Source organism: Lepidochelys kempii, chromosome 27 (genome assembly GCF_965140265.1).
Source record: "Lepidochelys kempii isolate rLepKem1 chromosome 27, rLepKem1.hap2, whole genome shotgun sequence".
NCBI classification, from domain to species: Eukaryota; Metazoa; Chordata; order Testudines; family Cheloniidae; genus Lepidochelys; species Lepidochelys kempii.
The window spans coordinates 10348513-10371756 of record NC_133282.1 but is presented as its reverse complement, the minus strand read 5'-3'; the positions used below and the strand labels follow the sequence as shown (position 1 = coordinate 10371756).

Genomic DNA, 23244 nt, shown 5'->3' with positions numbered 1-23244 from the left:
TATGAGCGCAACTGATTGTTCTTCCTAAGTGGAGTATGGTGCATTTATCCTTATTGAATTTTATCCTATTTATTTCAGAGCATTTCTCCAGTTTGTCCAGATCATTTTGAATTATAATCTTATCCTCCAAAGCACTTGCAACCCCTTCCACCTTGCTGTCATCCACAAACTTTATAAGTGTACTCTCTAATGCCATTATCTAATTAATTTATGAAGATATTGAACAGAACTGGGAAGGTGCAGACTCTATGGGTGCTCTAGGGCTTGAGCACCCCTGGAGAAAAATTAGCAGGTGCTTAGCACCCACCGGCAGTGAAGCTTCCCTCCCTCCCACCCCACTCACGCCTACCAGCAGCCCCTACAGATCAACTCCTCCCCCTCCCTCTCAGTGCCTTCTGCATGCTCCAGAACAGCTGTTCCGCAGCATGTAGGAGGTGCTGGGAGGGAGGGGGAGGAGTGGGGATGGGGTGCACTCAGGGGAGGGGGAAGGAAGAAGCAGGGTGGGGGTAGAGTGGGGTGGGAAGGAGTCTTGGGGGAAGGGGTGGAGTCGGGGTGGGGCTGGGGGTGGAGTGGGGGTGGGGCCTGGGCTGAGCAGGGGTTGAGCACCCTCAGGGAAAATTAGAAGTCAGCGCCTGTGCTGGGGACCCCACTCACTATGCCCTTCCAGCTTGACTGTGAACCACTGATAACTATTCACTGGGAATGGTTTTCCAACCAGTTATGCACCCACCTTATAGTAGCTCCATCTAAGTTGTATTTCCCTAGTTTGTTTATGTGACGGTCATGCGAGACAATATCAAAAGCCCCACTAAAGTCAAGATTTACCACATCTACCGCTTCGCCCCATCCACAAGACTCGTTACCCTGCCAAAGAAAGCTATTAGGTTGGTTTGCCATGATTTATTCTTGACAAATCCATGCTAACTGTTGCTTATCACCTTATCTTCAAGGTGTTTGTAAATTAATTGCTTGATTATTTGCTCCATTATCTTTCTTGGTACTGAAGTTAAGCTGACTGGTCTGTTATTCACTGGGTTGTACTTATTCCCTTTTGTGTAGATTGGCACTATATCTGCCCTCTTCCAGTCCTCTGGAATCTCTCCCATCTTCCATTAGTCTTTGAAGATAATTGCTAATAGCACTGATACCGCCTCAATCAGCTCCTTGAGTACTTTAGGATGTATTTCATCAGACTTTGGCAACTTGAAGACATCTAACTTGTTTATGTAATTTTTTAACTTGTTTTTTCTCTGTTTGAGCCTCAGATCCTACCTCATTTTCAGTGGTGTTCACTATGTTACACATCCAATCACTACTAACCTTTTTGGTGAAAACCGAAACAAAAACGTCAGCACATCTCCCATTTCTACATTTACTGTTATTCTCTTTCCCCGCTCATTGAGTAATGGGCCCACCCTGTCCTAGGTCTTCCTCTTGCTTCTAATGTATTTGTAGAACATTTTCTTGTTACCCTTTATGTCTCTAGCTAGTTTAATCTCATTTTGTGCCTTGGCCTTTCTAATTTTGTCCCTACATACTTATGTTATTTGTTTATATTCATCATTTGTAACTTGACCTAGTTTCCAATTTTTGTAGGACCCTTTTTTGAGTTTCAGATTATTGAAGATCTCCTGGTTAACCCAAGGTAGTCTCTTGCTTAACTTCCTATCTTTCCTATGCAGTGCAATAGTTTGCTCTTGTGCCCTAATAAAAATTTCTCTGAAAAACTGCCAACTCTGTTTTTCCCCTTAGACTTGCTTCCCATGGAATCTTACCTACCACCTCTCTAAGTCTGCTGAAATCTGCCTTCTTGAAATCCATTATCTTCATTGTGCTGTTTTCCCTCCTACTATTCCTTAGAATCATGAACTCTCTCATTTCATGATCACTTTCACCCAAGCTGCCTTACACTTTCAAATTTTCAACCAGTTCCTCCCTATTTGTCAAAATCAAATCTAGAACAATCTTCTTACATTGGGAACAAGTTATGAGCATGAACAGTGCCTACCACAGTTATGGGTGCTAGTATTAGGATAGCACCCATAACTGTGGTAGGCACTGTTCATGCTCATAACTTGTTCCCAATGTAAGAAGATTGTTCTAGATTTATAGTCTTTAGTATAGATTTAGTCTAGATTTAGATTTAGTCTAGATTGTTCTAGATTTATAATCTATAGTAAAACATATTTCTATATTAAATTAATGTTAAAGAGCAAAACTTCCTTCTAGAGGTTGATCCTGAAACAGGAATTTTCAACAGAGCATGCAGCAATAGGCTTCTGGGAGCTCTCTGAACTGCTCACTTCCTTAGAAGAAAACTTTCACTTAAACTGCTTCAGGAATATGACACTTTTTAACCCCCTTCATGCCTTTGAAGAATCTCTTGTCACAGTGGGAACACTGGTATGCCACTAAATATGGACTTTGTGTCCACCAGTTCTCTTGAAAACGATGAACATATCTTTTCAAGATTACAACCATAAACACATATGGAGGTTTGTTATATTAGGGGTTAAGTGGCAGATAAAGTTGCTGAGTAACACTGCAGGCCTTTGACTGAGTTAACTGGCTGAGCTGGTAAGACTGACAAATGCAAAGTCAATATATATAAATAAAATATTCTAGAGAAATATCTGATGAGACAAATTTTCTTTGCATTCAGGCAGCAATACTGTTATAAAATAAAAGTTTACATTTGGAAAATATTAGGCCAAGAGCTAAACTTTGCCAAGTTGCAGAGATTTACTTTTGCCCTGTATACACACAGAGAGAAAGACAGAGAAACACGCATGCACGCAATGTTAAGGAATAAAAACACACTGTAACGCTCTTTCCAAAGGCTGCAATGGGGCCCTTCCAAGTAGCAAACCAGAAATCTAACAGAGACAGTGAATGGTCACAAGTGTCTAGTGTAATAAAGACAAAGAATGACTAAATATAGACATTCTGTTGATTTACGAAGTGGTCCATTAAGCTACTGCAATAACTTTAGCCTTCAGGGACCTAGGCTCAAATTCTGACTTCCTATCACAAGTAGGCAGGTGATCTCAGGGTGAGTAGCGATGAGCATTTGTCTTCATCACCAAGCAACCCTGCATGTCAGCACAGGACTGGACAGGTGTAGCAAGGCGGATCCCTCTGGACTGGAGAGCAAGGGATCACTACGCTCCCCCTGGTGGGCGAAGCAAAGCCTGCCCTGCCCCCCTCACCAGAAGTACCGGGGCTGGACAGGAAGTATAAAGGGAGGGCTCTGCAGCTCAGTTGAGCAAGAGCTTGGGAAGGAGACGGATGCCTCCGTACTGTGCAGCACCCAGGAGCTGAATCTGCACCCTGCAGCACCCTGCCTCTGGAGGAGATGGACCCAGATGGGGAGTTGCTGGGACTACCGTCCACAGTGTACCCAGAGGAGCCAGAGGACCTGTGGATTCCAGAGGTACCAAACCCCAGGGAGGTAGGAAGTAGCTCAGGAGCAGCCAACGCTAGTCTGGCTATGTGGCTGACTGCTTCTAGGTCAGCGTGTTGTGGCTGAATCCCCGTTGACTCAGTGGCAGATCACTCCAGCACTGTTAGGGCCCTGGGCTGAGAGGCGGTGAAGTTGGGTAGGCCCGCGACCCCCTACCCCTGCCAACCCACCCCCGGGGTGGTTGACTCCCCGCCATAGGCCGGGAGGTGCTGTCGTCATCATGAATAAGTTGGAATATGAACAACAGGCTGCTAGGCAGCTCTCTAACTCCACATTTTAGAGGCCATTATCCTCTGATCCCACTGAGGATTACCAAAAGAAACTACACCATCTGCTCAAGAAACTCCCGGAAAAAGCACAGGAACAGATCTGTGCAGTCACATGCCTAGAACCCCGACCAGGGTATTCTATTTGCTACCCAAGATCCATAAACCTGGAAATCCTGGGCGTCCCATCATCTCAGGCATTGGTACCCTAACAGCAGGACTGTCTAGCTATGTGGACTCTCTCCTCAGGCCCTACGCTACCAGCACTCCCAGCTACCTTCGAGACACCATTGACTTCCTGAGGAAACTACAATCCATTGGTGATCTTCCAGAAAACACCATCCTGGCCACTATGGATGTAGAAAGCCTCTACACCAACATTCCACCCAAAGATGGACTACAAGCTATCAGGAACAGTATCCCCGATAATGTCACGTCAAACCTGGTGGCTGACCTTTGTGACTTTATCCTCACCCATAAATATTTCACATTTGGGGACAATATATACCTTCAAATCAACGGCACGGGCTATGGGTACCTGCATGGCCCCACAGTATGCCAACATTTTTATGGCTGACTTAGAACAATGCTTCCTTAGCTTTCGTCCCCTAACGCCCCTACTCTACTTGTGCTACATTGATGACATCATCATCATCTGGACCCATGGAAAAGAAGCCCTCAAGGAATTCCACCATGATTTCAACAATTTCCATCCCACCATCAACCTCAGCCTGGACTAATCCACACAAGCAGTCCATTTCCTGGACACGACTGTGCTAATAAGCGATGGTCACATAAACACCACCCTATACTGGAAACCTACTGACCGCTATACTTTCCTACATGCCTCCAGCTTCCATCCAGGACACCCCACACAATCCATTGTCTACAGTCAAGCTCTAAGATACAACCACATTTGCTCCAATCCCTCAGACAGAGACTAACACCTACAAGATCTCTATCAAGCATTCTTAAAACTATAATACCCACCTGCTGAAGTGAAAAAACGGATTGACAGAGCCAGAAGAGTACCCAGAAGTCACCTACTACAGGACAGGCCCAACAAAGAAAATAACAGAATGCCACTAGCTGTCACCTTCAGCCCCCAACTAAAACCTCTCCAGCACATCATCAAAGAACTACAACCTATCCTGAAGGATGACCCATCACTCTCACAAACCTTGGGACACAGACCAGTCCTCACTTACAGACAGCCCCCCAACTTGAAGCAAGTACTCTCCAGCAACACACACCAAAAACACTAACCCAGGAACCTATTCTTGCAACAAAGCCTGATGCCAACTCTGTCCACATATTTATTCAAGTGACACAATCAAAGGACCTAATCACATTAGTCACGCCATCAGGGGCTCGTTCACCTGCACATCTACCAATGTGATATATACCAGTATGATATCATATGCCAGCAATGCTACTCTGCCATGTACATTAGGCAAACCGGACAGTCTCTACGCAAAAGAATAAATGGACACAAATCTGACATCAGGAATCATAACATTCAAAAACCAGTACGAGAACACTTCAACCTCTCTGGCCACTCAGTAAAAGACTTAAGGGTGGCAATTCTGCAACAGAAAAGCTTCAGAAACAGACTCCACCGAGAAACTGCAGAGCTTGAATTAATATGCAAACTAGATACCATTAACTTGGGTTTGAATAGAGACTGGGAGTGGCTGGGTCATTACACATATTGAATCTATTTCCCCATGTTAAGTATCCTCACACCTTCTTGTCAACTGTCTAAATGGGCCATCTTGAGTATCACTACAAAAGTTTTTTTTTCCTGCTGATAACAGCTCATCTTAATTAATTAGCCTCTTACAGTTTGTATGGAAACTTCCACCTTCTCTGTACATATATATATATATATATATATATATATATCTTCTTACTATATTTTCCATTCTATGCATCCAATGAAGTGGGCTGTAGCCCACGAAAGCTTATGCTCTAATAAATTTGTTAGTCTCTAAGGTGCCACAAGTACTCCTGTTCTTTTTGTGGATCTACTGTCCATCACGCTAGGAAGCTAGACTCAGTGGGGGCTTCCCCCTTCCGGAGCCCTTAGACTGTGTATGTGCTCACACCTTCTGGAGCCCCTAGACTGTGTCTGCTCATTCCTGCTCATCCCTGCCTGAACCCCGAGACTGTGTGTTTGCTGGCTGCCTTGCCAGGAGGCTTAGGCTACAGCCTGCTCCCAGCTCGGCCCCGCCCAAAGGACTAGAGCTCCAGACTGTTAATTACTGTCAGCCCCAGCTGCGGGGCTGTACTCTTAAGACTACTCAGTGCACTGCCCTGCTCAAGGGTGGGAACAAGAGCAGCAGACTAATTAGATGGGCCCAGAACTATAGACTACTTATGGCTTGGCCTCGCCAGTGTGACCCGAACCCAATGGTTACTGCCCAATACAATGAGGAAGAGGGGCCCCACTCCCCACAGGAGAGAGAGGGATCACTGCAACAGGAAATGGAATAATAGAGAGCACTGTAAATCATCACTGAGGTTTACTGGGAAGCTCCTGGAGGTAGGAATCGAATGCATTTCTTTCTTGACCTCTTCCCATAAAAGTAAAACATCCCAGATTATTTGAAAAGATGGTTCCAAAACTAAGGGCCCCTCATGTTTAATTCTCTACCACGAGCCTCATGTCTTTCAAATCAAGGAGACACTAATTTGAGCATCTCCAATGATCACAGCTACAATGACATGTCATGAGGAGAGGTGGGCTCTCATGCAGGCAGATGCCAAAGCATTAAGGCTTCATAGGTGAAAACCAACATCCTCAATTCTACTTGGAAGAAACCAATCGGCAGCCAGTTCAGCTCCTGGAGTACTGAGAACCACTACTTGTTCAGAAGGTGTTTTAAACTAGCATCAGTTTTCATATTGACTTGAGGTGTAGCCCCATGGAACAGAACTCACTGCGGTAAAATCCAATCCTGTGGTGACAAAGTCATCAGTCAAAACAAATGCTACAACCTCCTAATATTGTGGATGGTCAAATGTGTTTCTGGCCTCTGCTGTCTATATGACTGTGTAACAGCAGCTAGGATACAACTCAACCACCAGATTTGCAAACACAAATCACAAATGAGAGCTACTATTGTTCTCCCCAGCCTTCCAACATCACCTCAAGTTTTATATGTTCTAGCTCTCATGCATGACCCAATCTCTTCCAAACACTGCTGTGTTCAACAACAGTGGCGGGATCAGGTGAGATAGAGGTGAATAGAAGATTAGGGTTGGAAGAGACCTCAGAAGGTCATCTAGTCCAACCCCTTGCTCAAAGGAGGACGAACCCCAACTAAACCATCCCAGCCAGGGCTTTGTCAAGCCGGGCCTTAAAAACCTCTAAGGATGGAGATTCCACTGCCTCCCTAAGAAGCCATTCCAGTGCTTCACCACTCTCCTAGTGAAATAGTGTTTCCTAATATCCAACCTAGACCTCCCGCACTGCAACTTGAGATCATTGTTCCTTGTTCTGTCATCTGCCACCACTGAGAACAGCCTAGCTCCATCTTCTTTGGAACGCCCCTTCAGGTAGTTGAAGGCTGCTATCAAATCCCCCTTCACTCTTCTCTTCAGCAAACTAAATAAGCCCAGTTCCCTCAGCCAGGAATCATCAGCATGCTGAAAAACTGAAACCTATACCGCCTCACAACCTCATATATATGTTGAACAGAAGGGAAAACAAGATGGGACCACACAGAAGGAGATAATTTTCCAGCTTTACCAGTGAGATTTGCGTCTCATATCCACATCTGTACTCAGATGGCTAAGGGTCAAGAAGATCTGAAACATCTAAGTACTCAAACAGTTGTCTCTCCATAACTTTGTCTATTATCTTCATGTCACAGTGATGCCAAATAAATATATCATTTAGTCCTGAGCAATCATAATGCGAAAGGTATTTTACATCTAATTATACTTGTTCACGAGAGCACTAGATTCAAGCTCAACCTTGAAACAGCCAAAGCTCAAAGACAAAACCAACACATCCAAAAGGATACAACAATTTCCATGGGATAAAATACCACTGGACTGACTAGCATAATGTCATTAGTAACAGGCACTGCAATCTGTAGCTAGGTTTCTATCATCTCAGACAAATTTAGGTACTACAATACAACCCAGCTAGTGAAAGGAGGTTGGAGAAATGATGTCAAAGTGGCCAAAGATAAAAGAGATGGGCATATGGGCAGCGGGTATTTGCCGGACCCCCGGTTGCGTGGTTTGGCGGGGGAAGTTTTTGTTTTATTATGCCCCATGCAGGTTCCGGGGTGGCTGAGGAGGTGGTATGTGCTTTCAGCTTCCTGAGTTCATCAGTAATCTCCCTGGACTCCAGATAGAATACTGATGGACCCAGGAAGCTGAGTAGAAAATACTGCCTCCTCAGCCACCCCAGAACCTACATGGGATTAGCTAAGGCCCTGCCAATTTCACAGCTGTGAAAAACATGTCATGGACTGTGAAATCTGCCCTTCCCCATGAAATCTGGTCTCCCCATGCTGCTGGGAGCCTGGGGCTCCTAGCTGCTAGTCTGGCCAGGCTGGGGAAGGACAGGAGTTGTCCTTCCCCTGCACGGCCACTCTTGGTAGGGAGATCAGACCCACCTCAAGAGGCACTACAGAAATGAAGGTGGTACACACTCACTTCTGCGCTGGAGCAGCCCAGGAGCTGGGCTCCCGGCTTCTTCCCTCCACAGCTCTTCCCCCGGCAGCTCCTGTTGGAGCTGGGGGCTTTTGCTCTTGGCAGCTGCAGCTGGGGAAGCCCGGGCTCCGGGCTTCTGCCCCCCGCCGCTCCAGCTGAGGCTTGGGGCAGCCTGGGCTCAAGGTTTCCACCCCCTGTGTCTCCAGCCAGGGCTCAGGGCTTCAGCCCCTGCAGCTGGGCTCAGTGCACCCGGGATTGGGGCTTCTTCCCCCACAGCTCCTGCTGGGACTCAGGGTGACCGGGTAGGGGCTACCGCCCCTAAGGTTTCTTCTGGGGATGGGGCACCCATTTTTCTAAGGGGACCACAAATTAGCTGGAGGTCTCTGCTTTAATTTTCCACTGGCCTGGACTAGCAGCTAAGAACCCCTAGCACCTACCCACCTTAGTCTCCAGGAACCTTCTTTAGCCCAGCCCTGAAGGCAGCACAGAAGTGAGGGTGGCAATCTTGGGACCCCCTCTCTACAACAACTTTGCAAACCTCCCCCTCCCCCATGATCCCATTTTGGATCTGGACCCCCACGCTTAGAACATCCTGAAATTTCAGATGTAAACATCTGAAATCATTAAATTGACCAATTTAAAAAAAAACATTGGCTATTAAATTGACCAGAATGGACCATGAATTTGGTAGAGCCCAAGGCCAGTGTTTCTTAAATGCGGCCACCATGCAGCTATCAGTGGCTTTTCTTGTGGCCACAGCCTCCTGGGCTGTGACTGGGGGCAGGGGGGACAAAGCAGTGGTCCCTCCCCCTCCCTGTTACTCCTGGATGCACCGCCTAGGTATTGTCTGCTAGGACTGCAAGCAGTGGTTGGGCCCTGCCCACCTCTGGAGACAGCTGGGGCACAACGCTAGAGGAGCCAGCAGCTGGTGAGTTCCCCACCTTCCCAGGGGTGGTGGGGCTCAGGCTTTGGGCTTTCAGGCTTTGGGCTTCACCCACTCACTGTCTCCCCCAGCCCTCGCAACTCCATCGCACCTGGCCCCTACTGCCTATCCCGACCCCCCATCCAGGGCTTAATTTGTCCACAGGCTTGCCAGGGCTGAGTAAGTCTTCTGTGAAAAGTGATACTTTACAGTTTGTTAATATCACTTTTCACAATGGACTTACTAGCGAACAATACATAAATTACAATTTGGACGTGTATATGTGCATATTTATTTGTTTTTCCTAAAGCTGATTAAGTATTAGTTCGACCATTAAAATGCATGCAGCTTACTGTTACTTGTTTGTTGATGTAAATAGGAATGCTCAGATGCCCCCTAGGGAATTTAACGGTCCAAATACAGCTAATTAAAGCAGCAACATCTGGTCAAAAGGAGACAACTTTCCTGCACTCACATACTAAATCTAAAAATAAAGACTTTTTTCTGTGAAGTGATGATAAATTTACACACAATGGCTAATCCTGACACATGCCCCAAACTCTCTTGTCTGCATTACTATACACACAGCTATACTATATACTATACACAATATGGTAGTGCTCACAGACTACATTTGTAAGCCACATGAAAGCTGTGGTCTTTGGGAAAGAGATAGATGGACACATTTATGTCTCAACAGAATACAGAATAAAGGTCTTTCTACATAGGTAAATACATTTTCACTTTGAGCATGCAACTATTACATTATTGTTTTAGAGTAGCAGCCATGTTAGTCTGTATCCGCAAAAAGAAAAGGAGTACTGAATTGGAATTAATTTGCAAACTGGACACCATTACATTAGGCTTGAATAAAGACTGGGAGTGGATGTGTCATTACACAAAGTAAAACTATTTCCTCATGTTTATTCCCTCCCTCCCCCCATACTGTTCCTCACACGTTCTTGTCAACTGCTGGACATGGCCCACCTTGATTATCACTACAAAAGGTTTTTTTTCTCTCCAGCTGGTAATAGCTCACCTTACCTGATCACTCTGGTTACAGTGTGTATGGTAACACCCATTGTTTCATGTTCTCTGTGTATATAAAATCTCCCTGCTGTATTTTCCACTGCATGCATCCGATGAAGTGAGCTGTAGCTCACAAAAGCTTATGGTCAAATAAATTTGTTAGTCTCTAAGGTGCCACAAGTCCTCCTTTTCTTATTATTGTTTTAATTAATCTCATGCATTACCTTGTTTGGAAGGGAAACTAGCAGCTCCTTAAAGTGCTAGTGCATTTTTTATATTTATATCTGATTATTCCCCATATCCAAATGGTTGTCAAATTCCAAATTCCAAACAGTTTGGATTTGAGGTTCCAGTTTTGGCCCATCTCTAATTATTATTATTAAATACAACTGGCAGCATTAATGTAATATTAAGGTTGAAATATCCAGTACTCAATGTCAAGAAATTCTAAAAATTAAAGATGGAGTTACAACATTAACTTAGTATGTAATTTTCAAAGGAGTTAGGGGAATTGGACACCTTATGGGAATAGACTATGCTGTATAAGGTACAATGTGTCCAAATTAACATTGTGGGAAGAACCTTAATCTTTTAAATTTCCTAACTATTGACTGTTTGACATTTGAAATAAATGCTGCATTGACACAAAGTTGTTTTTTTCTTTCATTTAAAAATATTAGGTATAATGACAATAGTAGTTTATTGGTCTTCTGTGGCCACAAAAATGAAAGTCATGGAAAGGAATTAGGGGACATCTTTTCCACCAAATATCTTTCAGTGAGCTAGGCAGCTTCACTGCTCTGTGTCTGAGGCTATTTCTACACTACTGCAGTAAGTCGACATACGCTACGCATCTCCAGCTATATTAATAACGTACCTTAGGTCAAGTTACCGCAGGGTCTACACTGCGGGGGGTTGACCCGTCAACTTACCTTACTTTTCCCATCGGCGTAGAGTACAGGGATAGATATTGGAGAGCAATCTGCTGTCGATTTGGCGGGTCTTCACTAGACTCGCTAAATCGACCGCCAGTGGATCGATCTCAGAGTGTCAATCCGGGCTGTAGTGTAGACCTGCCCTTCAATGCCTAATTCTGATGGATAAGCCAGAATTGCATTAATGACATATATTGCCTTCCATTCAAGACTATACTCTCACTTTCCAATAGTCAGAAATAATACATAGTCAATGCTGATAACCACAGATGATCTCTACTGAGAATTCCTCGGTTCACCCCAGGGACTAATAAGGAGTGGGGCTCATACCTAGGCATTATGGATTTCAAAAAATAACATTAAAAAAGCAAGGAAGGAGAAATCTGATTAAAGGAGCTGACAATTGACAACCATCCACGAGACTACAAATTATCTGCTTCTGATTTTTAGTTGATTTTTTAAATTAAAACGGTTTTTGATTTAGAGTTTTATTTTCTTAACAGAACAGGTTGCTATTTGCTCCCCCCCGCATTTTGGGAAGTTTTTCTTTCCTTCCCCTTCCAGCTTTTTTACTAATCAGACCCGAATTCCAAAGTTTTGCCCCAAATCCCTCCTCAGTACCTAGTAGGAAGCTTGTACCTGAGACCTCTCTATGAACCCGATGCCTGTCAGACACGTATGAAGAGAAGAACAAACTACATGAAACTTTCCCCCTGTAATTGGCTGTAGTCTCAGCACTCCATTTAAAGTATGCAACGTTGGTAAGTACCTTGCCAGAAAGAAAATGTTTAGTGCCACAACCATTTGGACATCAGTGCTGAGGATATGTTCCGTATTTCACTAGCCACCAAAGTTATATTTGTACCAAATGCTAGAATATTAATTCCACATGGTCCATAGGAAAAGTATTTCGTTTTATTATGCTGACTAAATTGAATCCTGCAGTGTACTCACACCATTCCTAATCACTGGTTTGTCCATTCTGTTAAACTGATGCCTGGCCAATACCTATTTTAAACTACACCATCAAGCCAAGACTGCATATTTTTAGAGAAGAAAAGAGCACAGAGATGTTGCTAACTGGGTTTTCTAAAACATTTAAAAATAATTTTCAAGTGTCACTGATTAGTCAAATGATACATGCCAGATACTTATTTAACCTCCTCAATTCCTGATCTTGTCTGATGAACATCTTAAGAATCCCTGTTAACATTTATTTGATAATCCTCAGCAGACAGCACTCCCCAGGCATAGCCAAGCAAGTCACAGAACTATGGGAGCTACCAAGAGTCAGACCCATAATAAGGCCCCATTCAGCTGGGTCTCTATCAACGTCATAGAAGATAATTAACTATGGGGCCCTAATGAATTCCCAACCCACAACCTTTGCATTCTAACTTTTGCAATAGGGCAATGATCCTTCATCTTCAAAGCCTACTTAGTAACAAAGGAGAAGAATGGAGAATGAGAAAGTAGGTAAAACCAAATTAGGGCAAGAGAAGAAATAGAGATCAGGGAGACTGTAACACGGCCCTTACATGTTACAGACTAATTCATTGCAGGACAGATGATTGGAAAGAGCTCAGATGGAGAGGGACAAAAATGTGAATAATTAGCAGGCCAGAGTATGTAGGACTGGAGGATCCTGGTTAATTGCTTGGCTTTAGTATTTGTTACAAATAACAACAAAATAACCACAAAATAAATTAACAATTGCATTTTTATATCTGACAATTTGTCAATCCCTCACTGGATTTACTATTCGCTTTTAATGAAGAATTTTACAGAATTGAGGCTGGAGTCCCATGGTAATATCCTGAACTTGAGATAACCTGTTGAAGTAAATTAAATCTATATTTCTTTGGAAAGAATTAGGGGGGCAGGTAGAGAGTGAATTTTTAGTGCTAAATGAGAGACTGACAACGTATAAGCTTTGCAAACCTCTTCAGTAGAGCCCTAAAAACACATTTCAATCCTGATATGAAACATGCCTGCTATTCCAGTCCTGCGTCCCTCCATAGCAGAAAATGCCAATCATACCAAAGTAAGGCTGATTGAATAATATGAAAAAATGCACAAAATCCGCACAGCTGAGATCCAATAATTTATTTCACTTCTGATCCTAACCTTCAGATTTAAACAGAGGCCTTCAGGAGACACGCTTCTGTACCATCTAGATCAGTCTCCCCTATACAAACTGAATTCTTAGCTGTAATTTGATTTTGTTAAAGTGCCTGTTAGGAAATTAGTTGGCTTGCAGACTCCTTTCTCTTCCTTCTGAGCTATGCTGGCAGTAAGCATCCACAGTTCATTATTAGTATTAAGCTGTGTGGTGTACTTGCCAGTTTCCATTTTAGGACCAGCAGCTGGAACACACAGATATCTTGCTGTCCAATACAAAGCCCATACAGTACTAAGCCACATAGCAAGAGTATTGCAACTATCTAGAGAGCAACGCCCGGACACGAGTGACTTTAAACTTATTAGAATTGAAACGTAGATCTGAGGAACCCAGTACTGTCAACTGTCTTCTCCTTCTATCCTATGTTAAACAGCAGCATGCAAACGTGGGTATATTAAATGCTTGAGAATCTTGATCCTATCTTCCTTTTATTCCATTTAGATTGCAAGCTTTTCAGAGAATCCTACTATTTTTCTGTAAAGAGCCTAGCATACATTTAGCAGGATATAAATATCTATTTTTTATTGAGCACCTCCTTGGAGATGGCTGAACTATTTTTATCAAGTTTTCAGAAAACTCAGTGAAGTATGGAAAACTTCAGCCCACAAGGTTAACGTGTAGAACAGCTACAAGCAAGTGGAAACAGGGGATTATAACGGAAAGTGTTAGGCACTACTGCACTGCCTATATTAATAACAGCAGCAGTGCTTTAGCACTCTAATGCAAGAGTTGTAGCACTCAGGAATTCGCCATCCAATCCACTGTCCCCAAAATATTTCCTATTGAGGACAAGAAGAATGTTTTACATAGTAAATTACCACTGACTTCCCCTTTTCTGGGAAGGGAACAGGATGAAAACACTGGAGAATGTTTTAATATCCAGTACTTAGTTCTACAATAGACTTCTACTTTAGGGTACCTTGCAACTATTATCTTGCAGGTTAAGCTATATTAACCTAAACTAGCCTTAAATTCCCCTGGCTCACAGCAGAAAAATGAAAAGTGCACTCAGTATTCTGTTTAAAACCTGCCACTTGTACAAAATATTTTCCCTGCTCTGAGCCTTTAGTATTAAGCTGGGGAAGGAATGCAATTCCCGTTTTCAAACAGGTGGGTTTAACATGGGAAGTGTCCCTTGTTTAATGTCTACCCACTGAACCTCTCCATGAAAAATTAAATTTTGGGCATGAGGGGGATTGGTGGGTTAAACAATAGTCCTAATTCTTGGCCCTCAGATTGGAAGCCACTACTTGCTCCACTAAAGACTGGGAACCATCTCTGCAAATCTCCAAGACGTGATGTACTGAGCCTGAGCCCAAGTGTAGGGTTTCCAATTGGCACAACAGCTCAAAGACCTGGTCACTACAACAGGCCAGTTCTATGCAGTTTCAGGGAAACATTTGGAACTTTTTAACACTCAGAAAATATCACATATCCTGTGAAAAGAAGAGACTTCCAAATAGTGGTATTATCTATAGTTCTTTCCCTCCCTCCCCTTTGTTAAGATAGTGTGTCACTACAACAAGAACCAGAACCAGACATAAAATATGAAACACTGCTGCTATTCCCATGCAGGCTTAACCAAAAAAGAAAAACTATATGGTGCTGCATGTTTTTTTTAAAGTGTGTCTGGAAAACAATTTGATTCTGTTCCTACAATAAAGTTTAATGTTTTGGATGCAATCACTGCAAATTATGAAGGCTTGGAAAGCTGCTCAGTTAGAACATATGGAAATTCTGTCTGTCAAAGTTTGCTTTCTTCGCTTACTGCCTGCCAATACATTTTTATAACTGTATCACCAGCCAATATGATTTCATTACAAACCGTGATCCAAGACGACACAAAATCACTTTTCTCTTTCAGTCAAGGGTTGTGTATTTTGTACAAATCCCCATCAGAATTAAAACCGGCCAAGCTTGCAGTGCCATTGGATTGCTACATTAGAAATCAGTCTAGCATGGACTGATGGACACATTCCAGACTGCCTTACTTGGTCAGCTCCTCAAGGTAAAAATAAGCACATCACCCAGAGAAGAGGAGAGCCTTACGGACTCTTAACAAGCACTTGCAGACACGCAAACCAACAGCAGGAAGCTGTCCCACAGAACTGGAACACAACTCAAGACTCAAGCATCTTTTCAGTGTATGCTCAGTCAGATACTGTAGTTACCAAAAAACCCCAAACAAACAAACCCCCAAACCCAAACCTTTAACCATGATGCATCTTTTGCAAGCAGTAACTGCTGAAATACAAACAAACCAAAGTCCAATAAAAGGAAAAATTAGGGTGCAACAGGCTGTAATGTTGAACACGTACGTAAAACCTGCCAGCACACAATTCTGTATACAGCAAACTAAACAGACATCAAAGTTTGACACATTTGCTTTCTAAGCAAACATCACAGCAAGAGCAACCCAGAAAGAGTACTTTAACAACACTCCATGTAGCTCCCTTTGCAGTGTTCCTCACAGAAACATGGCTCAGACACTGGCTAACTACCACCATCTAATGCGATCAGTACTTGAGTCGATTGCTACACCTTCTCAAGTTTTCTTTCCCTTCTTATTTGACAATGCTAGGAAGAAACACACTGCAAGACAAGAGGCTACCTCATCTTTCAGTAGCGAGGCAGCACTTCACGTATATAATATGGGAAACTTTACATGAATCAGATGTTTCCACCAAAATAATAGATAACTGCAGGAAGCACCATATAAAGTCATATCCTTGTGGCCACTACCTATGGCATGTGGCCGCACAAAAGTCCTTCAGCTGGTCCTTACCTCTTAGGTCTTGTTGTATGCGGGCACCTGCCAGGCTCTGCCGAGGCATTCGGAGGGATGTACGTAGGGGAGTATGTCTCTGCTCATCCAGGTAAGCTAGATCCTCTAAGTGGGCTGAGCTGGTGGCTGCCAAGGGAAAGCAAACAACTGTCAGACCTGTCTCCAAGTCCTGGTATTTTTATTCATCTAGTATTCTTTTTCACACGAAACACTCATACATTTATAACTATATTAAATCAACACAACTGAGATGAAGTAAGTCTGCATGTGATATGATAGATTATGACTTTCGACCTTGAAGGGTCATAAATCCTATGGTGGACAAAAATGCAAATGTAAAGTATTATTTGAGAAGCTGTATTCATATTGCTAAGGCCTATAAGAACAATGTATGTTTCCTTCCAGCTCTTTGGTTTCTTAAAGGTAGAAATTACTAGAAATTTGCATAGATCATGCATGAAATGAAAGTTTTGAAAACATAGGGCACAGTAATTTCACACAACTAGGAATAATGCGGTGTTTTGGTAACACTTCTCTCATGCCCCCAAGACATTTGTACTGGTTTGGTTTCCTGCTGATGCTCAGAAACGACAAGACAAATAGAAATGGAGGTGCTTATAGCTGCCCAGACTTTCCTATTGAAAGGATTATTTAATTGCTTGTGCAAAAAGTTTAACAGATAAAGTCAAAGACTCCAGCTATATAACTGGGAATTTAACAATGCATTTTAAGTGAATGTCAACAAATCTCTTTTTCAATTATTTTAGACTTGCCTAATTTGGACATTAACATCCATCTATTCAGACTGTTAGAACTGCTGATAGAAAATTTAAACCTCCAGGCGAAAAGGGACTTGCACAGATGATAAAGAGAAGTACATCTCAGTTCTAAAGAAGACAGCTTTACTATACCAACATTATTTGTTCATGGTAGAACTTCATTTGCCTTATAACAATAGATTAAATACGAGTAATTTATTGCACTCACTTGAAGGCAACTCCACTGTGTGTATATATGTGGGTGCAATGACAGCTGCTAGAAAATGTATCCCTTACCTTGTGGAAAGTGACATATAATGCAGCACAGATCATTTTATTTTTCCAATCTCAAATTAAGAACTAAAATAGACTGACACACCACCAGCTGGGAATACACCTCCAGGTGGTTGGGCTACTTCTGCAAGTACTCAGATATAAGCGAAACTTCCATGATGCATCATATTAAATACACTGAAGCAATAAACTGTTTAAAGAGTACTTTCGTCCTGATATGAAAATATTTATTTTTAGATAAGATGGCCTCCTGCACTATCATGCTTACAGCTGGCATTTTTTATCAAAATTGTGACATGTACAATGGTTATTTCAATGGTCAGTTCTTTAAGTGACCTTCTTCTTCTTCTTCTTCTTTTTTTTTTTTTTTAATTAAGACACCCATTGGTTGAAAAGATTTATAGAAAGGAGTTTTGTTATCAGAGAAGAAGGGAAGCAGGCTTCCACTCCAACTGGACTGTAAATGAGCAACACACTGCAATTTTTTCAAAGAGAGACAAGAGATTCGGTTAGCCAAGAGTTTAGAGCAGATCAGGAAGGAAAGAGAGCAACCAACATACTTTTAAAAATATAAACTTCACTGAGATTTTGTATTCATAATGAACAGGGCACCCAAGAATGGAGTTGGGGGAAGGACAGAAAACCAGAGAGGCAGGGGGAGAACCAGTAGACAGTCCCATCAGTAAACATTCACACATATAAATCTGGAATAAACAACTCCCAGTTTTCACTGAAGGGAAACAACCAGACTTCTTATTCTCAGCAAGACTGCATAAATCAGTACATGAAAGAGTATTTGTGTGTACAAGGAAAGCTGACAATGGGAAGACTGGGGTAAAAGAGAGGTTGTTAAAAATTATAACATCTTAAGAAAAGGATGAATGAGAACTGGCTTATCAGTCATCAGGTATTCAGATCACATTTTAATATGCCTTTGCCTTTTTATAACACCTTTCATCCAAGTAGCTCAAAGCACACTACAAACAATAATTTAAAAAGCCTCACCACTGCTCTGAACCAGTATCCCCCTTTTAGGGATAGAAAGCTCAGGTACAGATCAGTTATGTGATTCACTCAGGGTCACACACCGAATTAGTCATTTGTGCTAGTCCTGACTCCCATTGCCCTGCTCTAACTACTGCAGATAATGTCTCTCTAGGCACTGCAACCAAGTGTACTCAGCCGTGAATCCAAGATCTCACGTGACGCTAGAATCCAAGTACGAGCCATTAAGGGATTTACTTATTTTTCTTTTCTTGTCTTCTAATTTAGAGTAAATAAATGGTGCCCACACACAGGCTCTGAATGGCCCTGTCAATTGTCTCAACTTACAAAACCAAAATGCCTTGTGGGTTGGTAGGAATTGACCACGCTTGCCTGGCCTTCCCCCTTTTCACCTGATTGACCATTCTGAATGCCACAGGGCCTCCCACTGGCCAATGTCCCTGATCCATTGTGGGTATGGCCTTCAAAGATTCCTCTCAGGCATGAGGCCACGCAGACATTTCCTTCCTGCACACATCACCCATTCTTCCCTTGCCTCTCCTGGTTTGTTTGTTTTTTAGTTAATTGCCACAATTTGTTGTTTGCTGCAGGACTGCCTGTTTTGCTGGAGGTTCCACCAGCAATCTTTTCAGGACTAGGAAAGATTTTCCCCTCATCACAAAATTGGCACTAAGTAAATATCGGGTTTTCACTTTCTTCAGAGCACACAGGTGGTCTGGTTTAAGGAAGGAATCTGTTTATACTTGTTCAATTGTCACACGTTGCTGTAGATGAATACAGCAGGATAACTGAGGTAAGGGTGCCGGAATGCCTTCACAGTCACTTGCACGACAAGGAGGCTTCTCAGTGGCTTCTGGCTGCAGTCACTGCTCTGCATTGCACGACAAGGAGCAGGCTTCAGTATCTCACCCAAAAAGTGGAAGCTGTCATCTAGACCCACATCCCTCACCCGAGGAAAAGTCTGGGGATTCTGGGGGCTACCTCAGTCCTAATGTCTGCTTGATTTGACAAAAGTGGGTTAGCCTCCTCCTTAGGATTAGACCCTGTTTCCATGGCAATTTGATAATGTAACATGCTGGGCTTGCCCTTCTGGCAGAATGGGGACTATGCTGTAGCTCTGTTCTGGTTATGTTAGAATGAATATAATTTTTAATCATATACACACATGGTGTCTTCTTTCCTGCATTGGGAAGAGCAATGTATCTATGGTAACTTTAAAGCACATTGGCTTTTCCATTGTACTGTGAGCACCATTCTTTCAAATGCAGTATTTATCAGTGTTTCGGTTCCATTTTTTAACGTAATTTACTCATTATTGTTTAATATGAAGCACTTTCTGCAGAGATGGTTACCTGCAAACCAACTGAAAAGTAGGACAAATAGAAAAATGTATGCAATAAACAATGAGACTGGATCACACTGCTATGAAGAAATTAGCACATTTTGCCCGGCAACCAGTTAAGCAGGGCCATTAAAAGCTTGATGTGATTACAAGACACTGAAAACACATACAGTACATTTCATCTGGCCATTGAATAAATGGAGTACCACTGCATTTTCCTGGAAAATACCAGACCCCAAAATGATTCTGTTCTGGTGACATCGGAAACCATAGCACTCTTAGTTTTATGATTACCAAGAAAAGTACTGGAATGGATTATATTTACAAATAATCCTGTTTGTTGCAGATTTCATTTGTTTCTCATTGTTAACCAATGTGTATGATTTGAAACTCATTTTTATATACACAAAAACAAGAGCTGACGTTTTACATAGTTAAAAGCTGTTTGAAACAAGACTTCTGAGAAAAACAATTGTGGGATGACATCCAGGAAAAAGAGCTCTCATTTTTGATTATCGTGTGCCCAGTACAGCATCCAAACACTCAACATGTTTTTTTCCCTAGAGTCATTTCCTGGCTTTTCACACAGAGATGCTATATTAGGGGAAGAAGAGTGATACTGGAATTGATGCCTTTTGCTGAAGGTTTACTTGAAGAAAATACTGCAGACCAATCGAAAGGGTTACGGACTCTCACTTAAATGGTATTATTGGGCAGTTGCTTGATATCATCGCACACTTTAAGACTGCTGAAGCACATGGGTGGCATTTCAGCAAGAGGAGGAGCTGTGTGAGATCATCCATTGTGTGGATTCCAAACTAGAGAGTCAGTTTTGAATAGGGTTGCCAATTTTGGTTGGACATATTCCTAGAGGTTTCATCACATGACATAATCTTTAATTAAAGATGAGTCTTTAATTCCTGGAGACTCCAGGACAACCCTGTAGGGTTGGCAACCCTAGTTTTGAACCATTTAGGACTAGCCTGCACTACAAAGGCTTTGGTGGTAAAGCTATATCAGCAGAGCCCGCTACCAGAGATGCAGTACAAATCAGGAATAAGAGTTCTTTTGCTGGTATAGTTAAAACACCTCCCTGATCATCATCACCTATACTGACAAAAGGGTCTTTTGCTGGTATAAGCTACATCTACACAAGGGGTTTACACCCCTAACCAGCATGCCTATATGAGCAAAACTTTGTAGTGCAGATCTGGCCTCAGTTGTGGTGGCATATCCTCCCAAGCACAGCACTAAGGTGGTTCTCTAGCCCCAAAAGGTTTTCATGCCACTGCTTTATACAGGGACAAAATCCTTTCTCACCTGAACCACAATCATCCTACTGACTCTACTCTTGTTCAGATAATCATTTCCATACTTCCTATTAATTACACAGGAATGGAAATCACACTGCTTGCTATTCAGAATTTTGAATATTTTGTTTGACTTATTTAATGTGTTCATTATTATTGTAATTGTTTAGCATCATGATGGTCTCAGCTGGAGAAGTTTCAGAGTAGCAGCCATGTTAAGACTAGCACGGCTGCTACTCTGAAACCTGCCATTATGCAAGGCACTGCATTTAGCTGTATGGAGTGGAAATCTATCAACTTCATGAAAAAACTCATACAGATACAGACAGACATCATCAGTTGGAGAAGTAGACGATAAACAAAATTATTACAGTTGAGAATATTTTATTCAATTACTTAATATTAAGTAAATAAAATTACTATTTTAAATTTAATTAAGTAAGTAAATGTCTCCTCCAGAGTTCCTGTATGGGCTTGAGCAAGTTATTTCTGTGAAATGGGGAAGTACTTGCACCCAGCTCTCTCAAGTCCAAGTCCAGTGCCTTGAACACAGGAGAACATGCTTTTTCCTCATCTCAGAACACAAAAAAAGGGACATTCAATTAAATTGAAAGGTGGCAAATTCCAAATTGAGAAAGAAATACTTTTTCATACAATGCATAGTTAGAATGTGGACCTCATTACCAAAGGCTGTCATTGTGATCAAGAATTTAGCAGAGTTCAAAGACTGGATGCTATAGCTAATGATGACAAAAATGTTGGACGGGACGTCAAACCTCATGCTTCGGGGCTTAAACTCATGTCTAACTATTAGGCATAAGGGTGAGACTTTCATGGGGGGCAGATTATTCCATATCTGCCTACTGTGGTGTTTCTTGCATTTTTCCCCTGAGGCATTTGGTGATGGCCAATGTCAGAGACAGGAACTTGGTTAGATGGACCATGCTAGAGATGCTTCTATTCTATGGCTGTTCTTCAAATAAACAATTGGCGAGGGGGAAATGAACACTAACAAACTTACCTATTTTTCTTTAACCTCATTCTTGCAAGTGGCTGAATCATTTTCACTGACACTTTCCAAAACATTTCAGCTTGAGGCAGAGAGCTAGCATGTAAATTTTCAGTCTGAATGATTAGAATTTGACAAAGTTATAAGCAACTCAAAAAAGGGACTTTCTAATGGAAAGTGTTAGACAACATTAACTATAGTTTTCACAACCAATGCAAAATTTAGACAACAGATAAAGTGGGGTGAGAAAAGAGATGAAACAATAAGAAAATGTGGTTTTGAAAAAGTTTTTCTTATATTCTGAAATATGCTCTTCACCCTTCATGCTCCTCTCCTCTTACAGAGTTGACCAAAACCAAACTTCTATTGCAATGAAAGAGAGTAACAGTTGTTGAGATACTGTGATTAGAAAGAACTGGATTTACAATGGCTGAAAGTTATTAATTCCTCATATTAAAAACCAATGCAAACTTAAAGACTTGGGGTCTGATTCTCATTTACCCCACGGCCACTTTACACCACAGTGCCAGTGCAAAGTGGCCTTTATATGTGAGTATATATGTAATTTATGCTCACTTTATGGCCATGTAAATGAGCCTGAGTACTAAAAAGGGGCCTCAGTACAAATGAGAACAGGCCCTTAATTTGCAAATAAAATATTTTTTCAATTTGTTTGTTCTGCAAGAGAAAAAACAGACAAAACTTACTAGAATTTACTAGTCTTTAAAATATGCTATATGACCAAACCAGAAACTCTTCCTTCAGCGCTCTTTAGAAAGTTTAATAAAGAAATTTTCAAGCAAAGGAGACTGGTTATTTCAAAGTTTGAACACTTCCTCCTTTCAAGATTTGTAAATTACACTTCAGTACTGTAGTTTATGCAGATCGCAAAATTAGGATAAGGATGATCTTCCTTTCCAGGCATATCTTTTACTTGAAAGGGAGCTATTAATATATTACACACACACAGCTCAGCAGTTCTGCTGCACTGAAGGCTTCAAAAAATACAGTACACAAACTTATTAGCTAAAAGAACTACTGTTTTTGTGACATCATCATAGCAGATTTCTTGCTGAATTCTGTTAAATCCTTTAGCACACTCATCTTTTTGTTACCTGGTTTAAGCAGCTCCTGTTTCTTAAGAAAATGGGCAGCCCTGAACATTATACAAGCAGAAGTGGAGACCCATATTATAGTAGAGTTGTAGCAATGTGCTTCATTGCTAGAACTCTTATACTCTCACGTATCTGACTGACAACAGCTGCTGCATAGC

At 42.0% G+C, this 23244-nt stretch overlaps 1 protein-coding gene across 18 annotated transcripts in view; it reads right to left on the bottom strand.

The window, feature by feature from the left end:
- Positions 1–23244, bottom strand: part of TANC2 (tetratricopeptide repeat, ankyrin repeat and coiled-coil containing 2) — a 693994-nt gene that overhangs the window by 129791 nt on the left and 540959 nt on the right. For all 18 annotated transcript variants that reach the window (XM_073325985.1, XM_073325979.1, XM_073325984.1 and 15 more), the window contains one exon: positions 16254–16379. In XM_073325985.1, the coding sequence (XP_073182086.1) occupies positions 16254–16379 (126 nt within the window). The remainder of the gene's footprint in view (positions 1–16253; positions 16380–23244) is intronic.